A 15,357-nucleotide genomic window follows, 5' to 3' on the forward strand; every position below is an offset into this window, starting at 1 on the left:
GTCAGGTAGCTTTGGTTTGGATTTGGACCTCAGCTAGTCATCTCTCTGCCTGACCACCACAAACAAAGCATCCTCCACACTGCCTTAGACCATGTTTGGCAGCTGCTGCGGCTGGGACTTCCTCCTCCTCATCAGGCAAAACCACAGGACGGGAACTTACAAAAGAGGATTTTAATGAAAATACTGTGCGGTATGTATGGGCAGAGGCCTGGGGCTTTGCCCAGGAACAAAAGGTCTACAGGCTCCTGTCCCCATGGGGGGCAGCAGAGCTGAGTCAAGGGCTACAGAAACTGCCCTGGGGGCATTGGGGGGTGGTACGGGCTCAAGCTGTGCTGCAGAGCACACAGAGTCCTGTTTCCACACAAAGATTTCATGGCCTCCTCCCAGTCTCCAACAAGTGTCTCTAAGCAGACCTTGGGGCTTGTGTGGTGCTCCTGCCTGGCAGGCTCAGTCCAAAGAGAAAAGGATGCCACGGGCAGTGAGTGTCATAGCCAGGTACTGGGGCTCTGTGAGTAGCCAAGCCCCTGGCTCGAGCTGAATCTCGGGAGCAGGTCAGTCTCAGTCCCGAACACCAGGCTCTCCACATCCACCTCCACATCCTCTGCAGAGAGAGAGAGAGACAGAGAGAGAGAAGCCTGCCCATTAGGGGCCCCGCCCACCCGCATGCCCACAACCCAGCCCTACCCCCTTCGGGACACTCACCTTGGTCTGAGTCTGAGCGCTCAGAGGACAGAACGGAAGAGTCCAGGCTATCAGCTCGTGGCCGGTCCCGCTCTCCAGCTCCGGGCAGCCCCTGGAGCTGCTCCAACTGCTGCTGCAGGCTTTGCTGTTCACTGCGAAGCTTCTCCTTGAGCCGCTGGGCCTGCTGCTCCTGCTCCTCCAGCTTCTGCAGAACCCCCAGGAGCAGGGACTGGGGTCAGCTGCCCAGGGCCTGGCCTTTCTGTGGCCACAGAGCCTTTGTCTATGCCAGACAGGCAACCACACAAACCGACCCAAGGTGGTTTCACATCCTCCAGGAGCTGCCCTTCTGTATACAAAGATCTGTCTAGGTGGCTGTGCATGGCAGGGTACCCCGATCTCAAATGCCTCTAGAGCCTACTCACATATTAGGGTAGAATATAATGTCAGTACAAACTTGGAGACAGGGGCGGAGAAGCTGTAGCATCCTGACAGACAGCTGGCTAAAAGACATGCCACTCCTCAGTGGTAGCCCGTGCTGAACATGGTCACAGACCAGCACTGTCCGATCTCTCCATATAAAAGGTGAGAAGCCACATTTTTTCATGTCAAGTGTTCTTTGAAGTGTGGCCAACTAATTTAAATTGTCGGACTACAGGCGAGAGGCTACTAGTTCACTGGGCAAGCAGCGCCGTGCTAAGGTGCGTGCCCAGTGCATGCAAGGCCCTCCCATACAAATGGCAAGAAGAGGAGAATAAGTCAGAACACTCAAGACAAGATGCAGAAGGATGAGTCCACTTAGACTAAGATGTGTGGCTGGGTTACCACGGGGTAGGGGGACCCTGAGAAGCTCTGAGTCCAGCTTTGTGGTAAGCAGGAAGAGAAGCCTGAAAAGGCTGTCATGGGGCTGTGTGGAGCCCAGGAAAGCAAGGCCTGCATCAGGGAGAGGCTTGAGTTTCATAGGAAGTAGGTGCCGAGGCTGGCTGTATCCTGTCAGGGTTTCCAGCTGGAGATGGACATCGGAGACAGATCTACGTGCAGAGTAGGAAGCAGCCTGGTTGGCGCCAAGCCAGAAGGCAAGCAGCCCGGGTCTTGCCATCCAACACCTGAGTAACACATTTCATCTACCTGAAAGTGAGGTCAGAGGATCTCCGTGGGAGAAGAGAGAGCCTATGTGACAACCAGAACAATGAAGGGGACCGCATGCACCTATGTGACCGTCCAAATATGCCCCACGGTCACAATTTATCTGCTGGCAGCAGACTGCCCTGGCCGTTGACCAGAGTGCTGAGAAGGTAGGACAGGCATGACCCTCTTGGTGCTGTCTGCCGCCTGCTGTGCCTCCTCTCATCAAACGGGCCCGGAAGGCAGGGAAAATCCTCTTGTTTCAAAGGCAGCTTCTAAAATGCCCACATAGCTGGCACAGCCTAGGCCTTGGCATCTGCAATACCCACTCCTGTCCGCCAGAGGGCCTGCAATCCCACCCAAGCAGTGGCAAGGCCACGTCTGACCAGCTAATCTTTTTCCTCCGGCCTCCAGCCATCAGAACCCAAACCCAGTAAGCCCCGAAGGCTGTGAGGAAAAAGTACCAGCACATGCCTTTAATCCCAGCACTCGGGAGGCAGAGGCAGGCGGATCTCTGTGAGTTCGAGGCCAGCCTGGTCTACAGAGTGAGTTCCAGGACAGCCTCCAAAACAATACAGAGAAACCCTGTCTCAAAAACAAAAAACAACAACAACAAAAAAGTACCAGCCCTCTACAGGCGACCGAATCACATGGCTATCAAGAGTATTTTCAACAGCCTTGTACTCTGCAGAGCTGAACAGGAAACACTTGTGGAAGGTCTCACAGCTAGGACCTAAGTAATACCATAACAAAAGGGACGTTTACAAGCGCCCCAGCTGTCTGCCCTCCTTCCCACTGGATAGACTCGGAAACAATTGTCTCGTGTCACACAGGATGGGGCAGGCCCTCCACACCGCTCCATCCCACGGTCTAATAAGCGCACTGGACACAGACGGCACCGTACCTGGATGTGCATCCTGGCCCGGCGCAGCAGGCTCAGCGTGGTGTATCGGGTACAGTCAACCCCCAGGGGCATCTGCTGCCTCAGCTGCTCCAGGCACCGCTTCAGCTGCGCCCTCCTGCAAGGAAAGGCGTCTGGAGGGCAGTGCCAGCCCCACCTCACCAGCCAGAGGGACGGATGGTCTGAGAGAAATGGTCCTTGGGACCTGGTACCGCCGGGCCAGGTTGGAACTCACCTGCGTTTTTCCAGTTCGTTGTGCGCAGACCTGCAATGCCAGAAAGAGGTGAAGTGAGGAACGGTTATCATGTTCACACCCACGGTCCCAGGCCACTGGGTGGCTCAGAACTCACTACAGATATCTGTGCCAAGGAAGCCTTTTGTAAGGGCCCGGGTTCACCTAGGGCACCAAAACCCCAGGCAGTGAGTGACAAGAGAAATCAGAGGCACATACACCAGAAGATACAGGACACCGGACAGCCAGGCTAGACAGGGTTCCTGGACAGATGCGACACTGCATCCAGAAACAAGTCTGCCAGAGGGGCCAGCAGAGGGTAAACATTTAAAAGGAACTGCACATGCCAAAGGTCAGAAAAGCAGAAGCCTGGAGGGCAGAGAGTTCAGGAGTGTGAGTGGACGGGGGACTCAGAACTGTCTTACTACAGTTCCGGGCGCATCAAAGGTGCGCTACGAGTCCGTGAGTGCACACACGCGCGCAGACACACACAGACACGCACGCACGCACGCACACACACACACACACACATACGTTTGGAGAGACAGCATCTGCAGTAGTGTAATTTGCAGTAGTGTACCTGGACCAGAAAAGCAAACGAGGAAGTGAGAAGAGGGTTGGATGGGACAGTTGAGGACTAGCGCCCCTCCCCACACTGCCCCACCCCTGCTCACCGCCCACTGTTCAGCGCGCCAGGAGCTTGCAGGGGTCGCTTCCTCCTCCTGTAGACAGCCCTGGGGCTGTAGTGGGGACACAAGGACGCGTAGCCGTGCTCCGCCTCTGCCAGAGAGAGGACCCAGCCCGTCAGCCGGAGCCCCTGGCACGGCGTGATCAAGAGAAGGCTTTTGGCGCCAGGACCCTTTCCCCAATCACTCCCTGCCCTGCGAACTCCGGTGGATGTGCGGGCGGCAGCGCATCAGCAGCCCTCTGTCCAACTTGGGAGCCAAATCCAGCCCGCGCGGGGTCTGTCCTCACCTCTCTCGCGCCTCTCCAGGAACTCCGCCGCCTGCAGCAGGACCTGGATGTTGCTGGCCACGGGTTCCATGTCGGCGACAGTCGGTGGCAAGCGGGCCGGGGATGCTAGCCCTGGCAGCCGCCGAACCACTTTTGTTTCAATGTAACTGACACGGTGCCACAAACACAGGGCCCGCCCCGCCCCCTTCCGCCCCGCCCCGGCCCCGCCCCTGGGAACCGCGGCCGCCCCGCCCTGCCCCGCCCGCCCCGCCTCTTCCCTCCCAGTCTATCCCGGTCCGCGGCTCCCTCGCCTGGTGACAAGCGCTCGGCCGGGCCGGACAGCCTGGACACCGGGCGCTGCGAGCTGCCCACACTCCTGCCACCCGCAGTCGCGCGGGCCTGGGTTGCACGTGCGCGCGGGCGCGGCCACATCCTCGGGGCGGGGTCGCGAGCCGCTGACACAGGGTTGGCTGGCGCGCGGCCCCGCCCTCTCCCGCCGCGGGGCCCCGGTCGGGCGGGAAAAGCCGCAGGTTTCAAATTTGAAAACCCGGACGGTGAGGGCGGGGGCGAGCGGAGAGGGACGGCGATGCGCAGGCGCCTGCGGAGGGGCGCGGGTGCAGGACACGGTGCGGTCCGTCCCGCATCTGTCCCTCGTGGGGCCTCGCGGGGCCTCAGCGTTCACCGTTGGGTCGAATGAGAATCTCTCCTGTCTCTCCCGTCATTTGCAGGGAAGCTAATGTCATCGAGGGGACGTCGGTAGGTAACAGCTTCCCAACCGGCCACGAAGCACACCATCTATCTGGTCCTGGTTCTGGAGGGACGGAATCGGGCTCCTCTCCCGTCACTGCTAAGTGTGACGACTCGGGGACCTGAGAGCGTTGTGGAAGGGTCAGAGCTAATGCCGATGCAGTGCCCGGAAAGCAAGCAGCCGTCTCTCATTGGGGCCGATGCAACCAGACAGCCCGCCCCAGGGAGGCCCATCTAGAACAAGGCTGTCAGCCTTGCGGAGAAGGCTCCTGGAGCACCACCAGTGATAGCCACACCTATGAGTCAGGAAGGGTGCGGCATTCCGAGAGTTCGCTAGAGCACAGAGGAAAGGGAGACTATGAAAAGATGGCCTAGATAAATACAGGCGCGCACCAGTCAGGCCCCTCCCGAAGAGGCGCTCTTAAAAGTCAGAGAAATCAGCTGTTAGCTAAGAATTGCTGCTATGGAACAGTTTGTAGACCAAAGCAAAACCATTGTAGCTACGGAGATAGCCACCTGGAAGGGCTGCCCAGAACAGGTGGAGGGTGGATGGCCCCTAAACTCCCATCAGCCGTGTAAAGATTGAGGATGAATTCCTTCTGGAAGAGTGAAGAAGGAGCCGGGCGTTGATGGCGCATGCCTTTAATCCCAGCACTCGGGAGGCAGAGGCAGGTGGATTTCTGTGAGTTCGAGGCCAGCCTGGTCTACAAAGTGAGTTCCAGGACAGCCTCCAAAGCCACAGAGAAACCCTGTCTCGAAAAACCAAAAAAAAAAAAAAAAGAGTGAGGAAGGTATCAACACGGGGTCTCATGTCCAACAGTCTAGCTTCAAATTCTTCGCTATGTAACAGAGATGACGATCTCCCAATACTCCTTCGGCCTCCCAGATACCGGGGTTGCAGAGGAGCATCACATAGCCAATTAGTTTCTAATTTTATTTGTCTAAGTCAGCACACACACAGCGTAGGCACAAACCTCGTCATGCGTCTGGTACCCAGGTGGCCTCAGTGCAGAATGGACACAGAAAGGCTCTCCAAGGAGAGTTCCGGCAGAGGGAAGGCTTGGTAAAGGAAGTAAGGCAGCACTGGTGGGAAGCCCGCAGCCTTCATCCTAGGAGCTGGGGAACGTCACGGCCGAATGGTGGTGGAGGTCAGCCTGGCCTCAGGCCTCTAGTGAGTATGGGCTGGGGCTCCCTGCGGATCCTGCCCTTGCCTCCCTGCCTCTACCAATGCGCTCCAGGAAGTCTCCACGCTTCCCTCCTTCCACACACCCTCTGGAAACGCCAGTGGTCCTGGGTCCCTTGGGGTCAGCTCTTCTACCAGACGACCCAGTAGCAGAGGGGAGCAGCAGTGAGGAAAACAGGCAACCACGCTGGTGGGGCAGCCGCGACCAGTCAGGGTGGCACGGCATAGTGACACCATAGGTGACTCCTGTTATTACTCTTTTTTTTTTTTTTTTTTTTTGGTTTTTCGACACAGGGTTTCTCTGTGGCTTTGGAGGCTGTCCTGGAACTCACTTTGTAGACCAGGCTGGCCTCGAACTCACAGAGATCCGCCTGCCTCTGCCTCCTGTTATTACTCTTTTAATGTGTATGAGTGCTTTGCCTTCGTGCATGTGTGCATGGTGCCCTGGAGCCCAGAAGATGGCGTCAGAGTCTCTGAAACTAGAGATGCAGATGGTTGTTGGTGCTGGGAATCTGACCTAGATCAGATTCTGGAAGAGCGTCCAGTACTCTTAAACCCTGCTCCGTCTCTCCAGCCCCCTCGAGTGATCTTTTAAATGATTGCTTTAGGAAATATATATCTTTGGGTTATCACAGTCTACCTTGGATTAATATGGCCCTGATATGTGATATGTGATGTGTTCGTGTGTGTGTGTCTGTGTGTGTGTGCTCTCGGTAGATAAATAATTCATAAAACCTTCCCAGTAGTGTTATATTTTATTTCTACACGTTACACTTTCTAAGTCACACTATAACTCTGTGTGTGCCCACACATGTGCACGTGTTGGGGATTGAACCTGAAACCTCACATGTTCTTTTTTTTTTTTTTTTTTTTTTTGGTTTTTCGAGACAGGGTTTCTCTGTGGCTTTGGAGGCTGTCCTGGAACTAGCTCTTGTAGACCAGGCTGGCCTCGAACTCACAGAGATCCGCCTGTCTCTGCCTCCCGAGTGCTGGGATTAAAGGCGTGCATCACCAACGCCCGGCACCTCACATGTTCTTAGTTGACCCCATGAGCTACACCAATAGCCTTAAATATCAAGAGTAGCTGGGTCAGGAGGGAGGGCACACGTCTTTAATCTCAGCACTCTGGAGGCAGTAGCAGGCAGATCTCTGAGCTCGAGGACAGCCAGGGCTACCCAGAGAAACCCTGTCTCAAAAAATCCAAAATGAATAAATACATAAACATGAAGAATAACCAGTGTTCCTGCAGCTGGGGCAGAAATTAGCTGTAGAACACTTGCTTAGTGTGTGTGACCCCAGGAGTTCCAACCGCAGCGTTGCAAAAAAACTCTTTCCCATTTCATCCCACATTTCCCATTCCCAGCACCTCCAGCCCTTCCTGCCAGCCTGGGGTGCTTCCCTTGGCATTTAGGGCCTCCATCAGACTGGCCTATGGTCTTGGCTGCGAGGCATTTTCTTGATTGCTAATTGTAGGAGGAGGACCCCGCCCACTATGGGCGGGGCCACCCCTAAGCAGGTGGGCCTGGGCTGTGTAAGAAAGGTAGCTGAGCCAGCCTTGGAGAACAAGCCTTGGTGTTCCTCCATGGTCCCACCCAGTCTTCTGTCAATCATGGCTGCAACCAATGAGGTGACATAAGCCTTTCACTCTCCCCAAGTTGCTGCTGGTCAGAATGTTTTATCCCAGCACCAGGAAAGCAAACAAGGGCTTTGCTATTTGTGTTGTTTAGGGAAAATAGGAAGGAGAAGTCCACGTTCCCCGTCAGATGCAGCCCCAGTTGTCCTGAATACCACCCAGAGTGCGTAGGATGCAGAGACTCGAAATCTGAAGAAATGGATGGAGGACCAGGTCTACTGAAACTTCCTGTTTTAAGACAGAACAGATTTAAAAAGTATCCACTTGGTTGTCTAAAAAGTATCTACTGGGCTGTATTTGTTTTATGTGTGTGTTAGTGTGTTGCCTGCATGTATGGATGTGTGTACCCTATGTGTGTCTGGTGCCTGCAGAGGTCAGAAGGGGTCTAACCTCTTGGATGGAGTTACACACAGTGGTGAGCCACTATGTGGGTGCTAGGAACTGAACCCAGGTCCTTTGAAAGAGCAGTAAGTGCTCTTAATGCTGAGCCCACGTCTCTCCAGTCCCCAGATCACAGTTTTCCCTATCTCCACCTCCTCCCCTAGCCCAACCCCTTCATGAATTTTTTTTAAACCACTAATCAAGTTCAAGTGTTTCCCAAAAAAAACATGCTGCAGTCCTACCCCCTAGCAACATGTTGCTATCTTTGGAAATGGTGCCTGTGTAGAATTAGAGTAATCACTTGTTGCATGGTTGAGTATTGTTGGTGTACTCATCAAAACAGGAAGTCTGGAGACAAACACTTATGCAGGAAGATGGCTACGTGACCGAGGGAGGGATCAGAGACTGTAGTGGTGTGTCTGCAAGCCAAGGGACTGCAAAGACTTTGGAGAATCAGCAGAAGCTAGAAGGGAAAGTCACTCCACCCTCCCTGAGGGACAGCAATAGTCCATTGTATGGGCCACCAAGCTTAAGGGGCTTTGCTACTGCAATCCTAAGCAAACGCAAACAATCCCTGACTTCCGGTTCACCTGATTTTTCCCATTAGGCTGTAAACTCCATAGTGGAACAGTTCTTTCCCTTGTTTTAAAGTGTGTGTGTGTGTGTGTGTGTGTGTGTGTGTATGTGTGTGCGCGTGTGTACAGGCATGGGGGTGCCACAGCAGCATTGGAGGTCAAAGGACAGCTTTTGGGGTGATATCCCTCCTCATGGGGTCTGTGTGAAATGTGTTTCCTGGGTGTTGCCTTCTCGTTTCCGGAAGACATTGCTAGAAGAGACATCAAGGAGGCATGGGCTGGTTCCCTAAACAGGAACGGCAGAGCCAAGGGAGAACACAGGAGCCCTTCAAACGCCCGTCTGTTTAGTAGACTCCTGGCCTTACATGCCTTTCGTTCCAAAGGGGTAAAGTTGCTTCCGTGGCCTGGTCTCCGGCCGTTTGCGCATGCCAGGGAAGGAACTCAGGGACCCCTGGATAACCTGCAGCACCCAGCTGCATTTTGGGGTCTCTCATCTGAAACTGGAGACCTCTACTCGAGGTCATATCTCTGACTGCAAATTGGGCAAAAAGACTTGGAAGTGGCCATGACCCATCCGGCACACTGAAGGTTCCCTTTGAGCAAGGGGTCCTTCCCAGCTTCCACCACAAAACCCCAGTCAGCCCGTCTCCCCTGGAGCAAGAGAATAGGGATTGGCTCTGACGGAACTGGGTGCTTTGATGTCCGATGACTGGACAGAGTTCTCCAGAACCAGGGCAGGCTGAGGCCACTGGTCAGTCCTAAGTTAGAGTGTGGCAAACCGGACCTCAAGTAACAATCACCTTCCTGGAGAGGAAGGGAGGCAGAGGGCAGAGTCTCCACTGCAGACACCTGGGAAAGGTCAGTGGGAAAGATTCGGCTCCTTGCCCTCCACACCCAGCTGCCAGCTCTTAGGCCCAGGATCTGTGAATAGCCGAGCTTCCGAAACTTTCCAGTGAGCTGCTCCAGAATGAAGGCAGATCCCAGCGTAGTCTGGCAGTTTTCTGGCCTAGAAGGGGAAAGTGACTCCTAGCTTGCTTTGAGTTTGAGAGGCCCCCATAGGCTCATATATTTGCGTGCTTGCTGCTGGAACTGTTTAGGAAGGTTAGGAGGTGTGGCTTTAAGGAGGTGTGTCTCTGGGAGCGGGCTTTGAGGTTTTAAAACCCCAGCGGGTTTACCCTGCCTTGTGCTTGTGGATCAGGATGCAAACTCTCACTGCTGCCCCCGCACCGTGCCTGCCTGCTGGCCGCCATGATGGACATGGGCTTTAGGTCTCTGAAACCGTAAGCCTGAGAAAGTGCTTCCCTTTGTGAGACAGCGTCTCCGTGTATCGCCTTGGCTGGTTGGAATTTGCTGTGAGTTTTTTAAATGTGTATGTCCCTCGGTACATGTCTGTGTACCACATGCCCCTGAAGGCCAGAAGAAAACATCAAATTCTGTGGAACTGGAGTTACAGGTGGTTGTGAGCCACTATATGGGTGCTGGGAATTGAACTCAGGACCTCTGGAAGAGCAGTCAGTGCTCTTAACCACTGAGCTGTCTCTCCAGCCCAAGAAATTCACTGTGTAGACTGGGTTGGCCTTGAACTTACAGAGATTCTCCTACCTCTGGCTCCCAAGGGCTGGTAAAAGTGTGTGCCATCATACCCGGCAGTACAATTTCTTCTTCATGGTGTCTTACCACAGTGATAGGAAGGCAACCACGTCAGGCAGTTCCGGGTTTGCTCAAGGTAAGGCCTGTCTCTGCAAGAAGGCTTCACTGGGTGTGGTGCCCTGATGGTTTTCAACTAGGGTCATCCAGAGCCTTAAGAGCGGTGGTTCTCGATGGGCGGTGGTGGCGCACGCCTTTAATCCCAGCACTCGGGAGGCAGAGGCAGGTGGATCTCTGTGAGTTCGAGACCAGCCTGGTCTACAATAGCGAGTTCCAGGACAGCCTCCAAAGCCACAGAGAAACCCTGTCTCGAAAAACCAAAACAAAACAAAACAAAAGTGGTGGTTCTCAGCCTTCCTAATGCTCTGAGCCTTTAATACAGTTCCTCATGCTGTGGTGACCCCACCTCACATTATTTTCATTGCTAACTCATAACTAACTTTGCTGCTTTATGAATTGTAATATACATATCTGTTTTCCGATGATCTTAGGAGACCCCTGTGAAAGGGTCGTTCAACCCCCAAAGGGGTGGAGACGCATGAGTTGAGGCCCACTGCTCTACGTGAGGATGGCTAGGACTAGGAAATTCACAGCAGCTTGCAGTGGCCCAGGGCCATGCATTAGACAGGCTTCTGCCAGTAACAGCTACAGGCAAAGGAGAGCCGGCCTTCTTGGACACCCCGTCCTAAGGCCTGTTCTTTCTGCCTGGCACCCCAGCCCCATCTTTCTCTGTCCTTTGTCTCAGCCTGCCCCAGGCACCCCTGTCCTGCTTCACTCTTTAGTTTCTGTGATACGTAAACAGGCTGAGGAGAAAGTATTCACACTCTGTGGTTTCTGGGCGCGTGGTAAACACCCACAGTGCCTATTGTCCCTGCTTACAGATTACTAATGTGAGGGGAAGGGTCGAAGGAGAGGAACATTTACTCCAAAGGTTTTTTGTTTTTCAAGACAGGGTTTCTCTATGCAGCCGTGGCTGCTGGAACTCGCTCTGTAGACCAGGCTGGCCTCAAACTCAATAGATCCGCCTGCCTCTGCCTCCTGAGTGCTGGGATTAAAAGCGTGCACCACCACTGCGCGGCATGTTTTGGTTTGGTTTGGTTTGGTTTTGAATGTTGGATCCTAGAAGATTAGGAATTCATCAAAGCACAGGGTATCACAGAGCCACATGGAGCAAATATACCAAACGGGCTTGTCCTCTTTCAGGTCACTGTGGAAGGACTGAATACAAGCAGCCATGCCCGTGCTGGTAGAAAGATCTGGAAGGTGTCCAGTATATCTTCTGTTTTATTATGTACCTGGTGTTTTGCTTGCATGTATGTCCCTGCACCAGGTGCATGCTAGGTGTCCAGGGAGGCCAGTGAGGGTGTTGGGTACCCGCAACTGGGATTGCAGGCGTTGTGAGCTACCGTGTGGGTGCTGGGAACCAAACCCAGGTCTTTTGGGAGAGCAGTCTGTACTGTTAGCTGTTGAGCGCCCCCCTTCTTTGTCTTACAGTTGGGTGGTCGTCCACAAAGGTCCCCTTATATCTATCCTCAGCCACTGAGATCTTCTGGGTCATTTTCTGCACAGAGGATTAAAAGGTGGCCTCTAGTGGGAAATAGCAATCTGACTATAACTCCAGGAGTGGCAGACAGGTAGACCATATTCACACTTGGCAGCAGATGCTCCTGTGGGCTGAGGGCTAGACAGAAGGGTTTCCTTCTGGGGAGGCTTAGTTGGCCATTACAGGTTCCTTTGTTTCCTAAGTGAGCCACAGTCTCTGCCAAGTGTTGTCAAAAAAGGAAGCGCTTTCAGAGCAGCCCCCAGAAGCCGCAGAGGGGCACACTGGATGTGGGAGAAGCCACCCACTACTGTACTACTGTCAGAGAGCAAGACAGGGTGAAGCGCCAGTGCCCTGCCGTCAGACTGTGTGAGCACCTGGGATCCTGCCGTCAGACTGTGTGAGCACCTGGGGCCCTGCCGTCAGACTGTGTGCACCTGTGCCAGCGCCCTGCCGTCAGACTGTGTGAGCACCTGGGGCCCTGCCGTCAGACTGTGTGCACCTGTGCCAGCGCCCTGCCGTCAGACTGTGTGAGCACCTGGGGCCCTGCCGTCAGACTGTGTGCACCTGTGCCAGCGCCCTGCCGTCAGACTGTGTGAGCACCTGGGGCCCTGCCGTCAGACTGTGTGCACCTGTGCCAGCGCCCTGCCGTCAGACTGTGTGAGCACCTGGGGGCACGCGCCTGGGTTACCCATTTCCCACCGTTGTGGGGTGGCATCTAGTTTTACTGCCCACCCTGTCCCCAATGCTTCTTTACCTTAGACGCCCTTTAACCTGTTCCTGACCTGCTCACTCTGTCAGGGCTTCTCTAGAAACGGGAGGATACTGTTATCCTAGCGGCAGAGAGAGTTGTTAGACAGGACAAAGTGGTTCCAAGGTTCCCCAGTGTCCCCACTCAGCTGCCTTCTCCAACACTGGGCAAACTCAGACCCTTAGAACCTAAAACAACAACAAAAACAAACAAAGCAAAAAACCAAATCACTGTTCCTCTGTCAGGAGACCTGGTTCCAGCACCTGCGGTGTTTCCCGTGCAGATGATGAGGGGATTCAGATCTACCTGTGTTCACAACCTCCTCTTTAGAGGAGCCTCGAAAAGTCCACGTGTTGAGTTTTCAGACTATCTGCTCTCATTTGTACACATTAACTTGATTGTGGGTATGGGCTTCCAAGCAGCTTGTCGCTCCAGGCAGGGGAGTGTCTAGTGACATGGGTAATGGCAGACACTTCCGTCGGCTTGGTCTCCTTGCGAACAGGTGCTCACTGCCAGTCACTCAGGGGAAAGCTCTGGAGGACAGCTTATGAGACTCATCTGAACTGAGGCTGTAAGGACAAGTGCTTTGCATCCTGCCGTCTGTCAAGAGTCTGTCTGTCTAGTGTAAAACACTGGCCTGTGCAGTAAGTTGCCTGCACTGTTTGAGTCCCTGAGACCCTGGATTTGAAGACGGGCTTTGGCTCTCCCACTTCAGATCCAAGGATGTTTGTCCCAACATGTCCTCCAAAACCCCCTTTCCTGAGCTGGTCCCTGACTCTGACAGGGAGAAAGGAAAACACAACAGCCAAAGAGTAAAGGAAAGTACTTATTTCATGTCTAAAGCTCTGTTACAGTGTCTCTACATGCTGCCTGAAGGCGGGGTGGAGTCCATATAGGACTGAAAGATTTGGTCTTTTCCTCCTCGTTCTCCAGGGTCAGCAGATCCCAGAGGACTGCGGGCCGTCTCTCTCTTGTTCCCTTGTTCAGGGAGGCCATGGAGACCCCGTTCAGTGAGCTCTAAGGTCTAGGCCACAAGGAGGAGGAACAATACATAGGAAATATTCCCTCAAAATTCCAACCGAAGCCATGGCCAGGCAAGGCCTTTGGCCATCATCACACGGATGGGACAGCTGGTAAAAGGTCATAGGCTCCTCTCCAGCCCAGGAGACAAGATTCTCAGCTGGCCTTAAGAGTTTTGTTTTTAAGCGATAAATTTGGCCACTTGCTTGGTCTTAAATACCTAACAGAAAAGTATACTGAAGACTAAAGTGATTAGTGTTTCTTGTGGCTGTCTACAGGGCCACACTCTGGACACTGGGTTGCTGTTAGGACAGCCTCTGCTTCTGACTAATGACTTGATAGGAAGCTTCCCAGATTCAGGATCTGGTGAGCTTGCCTCAGTCCAACACCGCAGCGCTTGCCTGCAGCCAGAAAAGGCAGTGGCTATGTCGAAACCTCTCTCTCCTCTAGAAGCCGTCTGGTAGGGGCCTCACACTGATTCCAACCACTACAGAAGTTACCAACAATGTGCCTGAAAGTAGACCCTGGGCTCACTGCATTGGAAAACGGCATTGGAGGCCAAAACTGGCCTTCTCAGAGACTGGAGAGGGTGTGGGACGGATAGGCAGGGCAAGTCAAAATTAGTCTTGCCTAGTACCTGGTGGAAGGAAGTCTCTTGATAAAAGGCTCAGTATGGCAATGCCAAGTCACACATTAGGGGAAATACTGAAGGGAGAAAGGTGTGTGTGAGAGAGATGAGTAGCTTCCCATCTTCTTCTATTATCCCACCTGCCTGGATTTTGCTCTGCTGCCTGTTGCTCTGCTGCCTGCTGCTTGACTTTCCTGGGGATGGCTGCTTTCCACTGGACTATATTGTAGTGGCCTCTTGCTTTCTTCTCCACGCCCCTTCAGCCCCTCTGCTCCTCCTCCTCCGTATGAAGCCACAGTGGATACTGCCTGCTGGATTCCCCCCGGCCCCGCTTTTGATTTTTAAGGCAGGGTTTCTCTGTATTGCTTTGGAGGCTATCCTGGAGCTAGCTCTGTAGACCAGGCTGGCCTCTGTAGACCAGGCTGGCCTCAAACTCACAGAGATCCGCCTGCCTCTGCTCCCACGTGCTGGGATTAAAGGTGTGCGCCACCAACACCTGGCATTGTCAGAAGTGGGATTTTGCCACAGCATGTGAACCAGCCTCAAGACCAGGTCAAAAGCATGCCCTTGCTCTTGGACAGACACTAGACTCCACCCCTCCTCAGCAGGAAGCAGTTAGAGTGGTCATCACAAAGAGATACAGGAAAGCCGGGCATTGGTGGCGCACGCCTTTAATCCCAGCACTCGGGAGGCAGAGGCAGGCGGATCTCTGTGAGTTTGAGACCAGCCTGGACTACCAAGCGAGTTCCAGGACAGCCTCCAAAGCCACAGAGAAACCCTGTCTTGAAAAACAAACAAAAAAACAAACAAAAAAACAAACAAAAACCAAAAAAAAAAAAAAAAAAAAAACCAAAACAAAAAAACAAAGAGATACAGGAAGACCCACTGTTTGTAATTTTCTTCTTCCCCCTCCCGAAGCCATACGAGGACCTCACAACAAGCCTGTGATGGTGGCTTCTTCTTCTTGGAAGACACTGTGGGAAGAAATAGCCAGTGAGCTGGGTGTCTAAACTGGACCAGTGGGGGAGGGGAGGACTCGGAAGCCCTGTGAAGTACCTAGGCTGGAAGTCACCCATCCCAAAGCTCTCGCCAGAACTGGCTTTCCCACAGCCTGGTCTTCTGTCTCCCCGGGATGTGCCGGGCTATGTCTGCAGCCAGGTGACCCTCCCTACCCATGGCTTTAACTTAGGTCATGAGGCTTGCCTAGAAAATGCCTTTGACCAAACTGTCCTTTCCAAGTGCAGGCCAGGGTGGACAGGGACACAAGAACACCCAACTCTCACTGGTTTGAACAAACGGGTTTATTTCTTTGACACAGTAAAAGCCCCCGGCAGTTGAGTCTAAGGCGTGAGGCAGCTCTTC

At 53.7% G+C, this 15,357-nt stretch overlaps 1 protein-coding gene and 2 long non-coding RNA genes across 3 annotated transcripts; 2 read left to right on the forward strand and 1 right to left on the reverse strand.

Annotated features, from left to right (window-relative positions):
• Positions 1–156: 156 nt before the first annotated feature.
• On the reverse strand, positions 157–4,079 carry Mxd3 (MAX dimerization protein 3). Its single transcript, XM_005078354.4, has 6 exons — positions 3,912–4,079; positions 3,611–3,716; positions 2,940–2,969; positions 2,708–2,822; positions 703–886; positions 157–601 (listed from the first exon to the last, which is right to left on the reverse strand). The coding sequence occupies exons 1-6, from the start codon at positions 3,979–3,981 to the stop codon at positions 486–488; spliced, it is 621 nt and encodes a 206-aa protein (XP_005078411.1). The 5' UTR covers positions 3,982–4,079; the 3' UTR covers positions 157–485.
• A 387-nt stretch (positions 4,080–4,466) lies between these two features.
• Positions 4,467–7,939, forward strand: LOC110342494. The gene is made up of 3 exons (XR_002384584.2): positions 4,467–4,646; positions 5,635–5,808; positions 7,548–7,939. It is a non-coding gene; the product is annotated as an uncharacterized LOC110342494 (long non-coding RNA).
• A 25-nt stretch (positions 7,940–7,964) lies between these two features.
• Positions 7,965–13,189, forward strand: LOC110342505. Its single transcript, XR_002384605.2, has 3 exons — positions 7,965–9,761; positions 11,260–11,319; positions 11,803–13,189. It is a non-coding gene; the product is annotated as an uncharacterized LOC110342505 (long non-coding RNA).
• The last annotated feature ends 2,168 nt before the right edge of the window (positions 13,190–15,357 follow it).

The sequence above is a fragment of the Mesocricetus auratus genome, unplaced genomic scaffold, assembly GCF_017639785.1.
Source record: "Mesocricetus auratus isolate SY011 unplaced genomic scaffold, BCM_Maur_2.0 Super-Scaffold_100013, whole genome shotgun sequence".
In the NCBI taxonomy this organism is placed as follows: domain Eukaryota; kingdom Metazoa; phylum Chordata; class Mammalia; order Rodentia; family Cricetidae; genus Mesocricetus; species Mesocricetus auratus.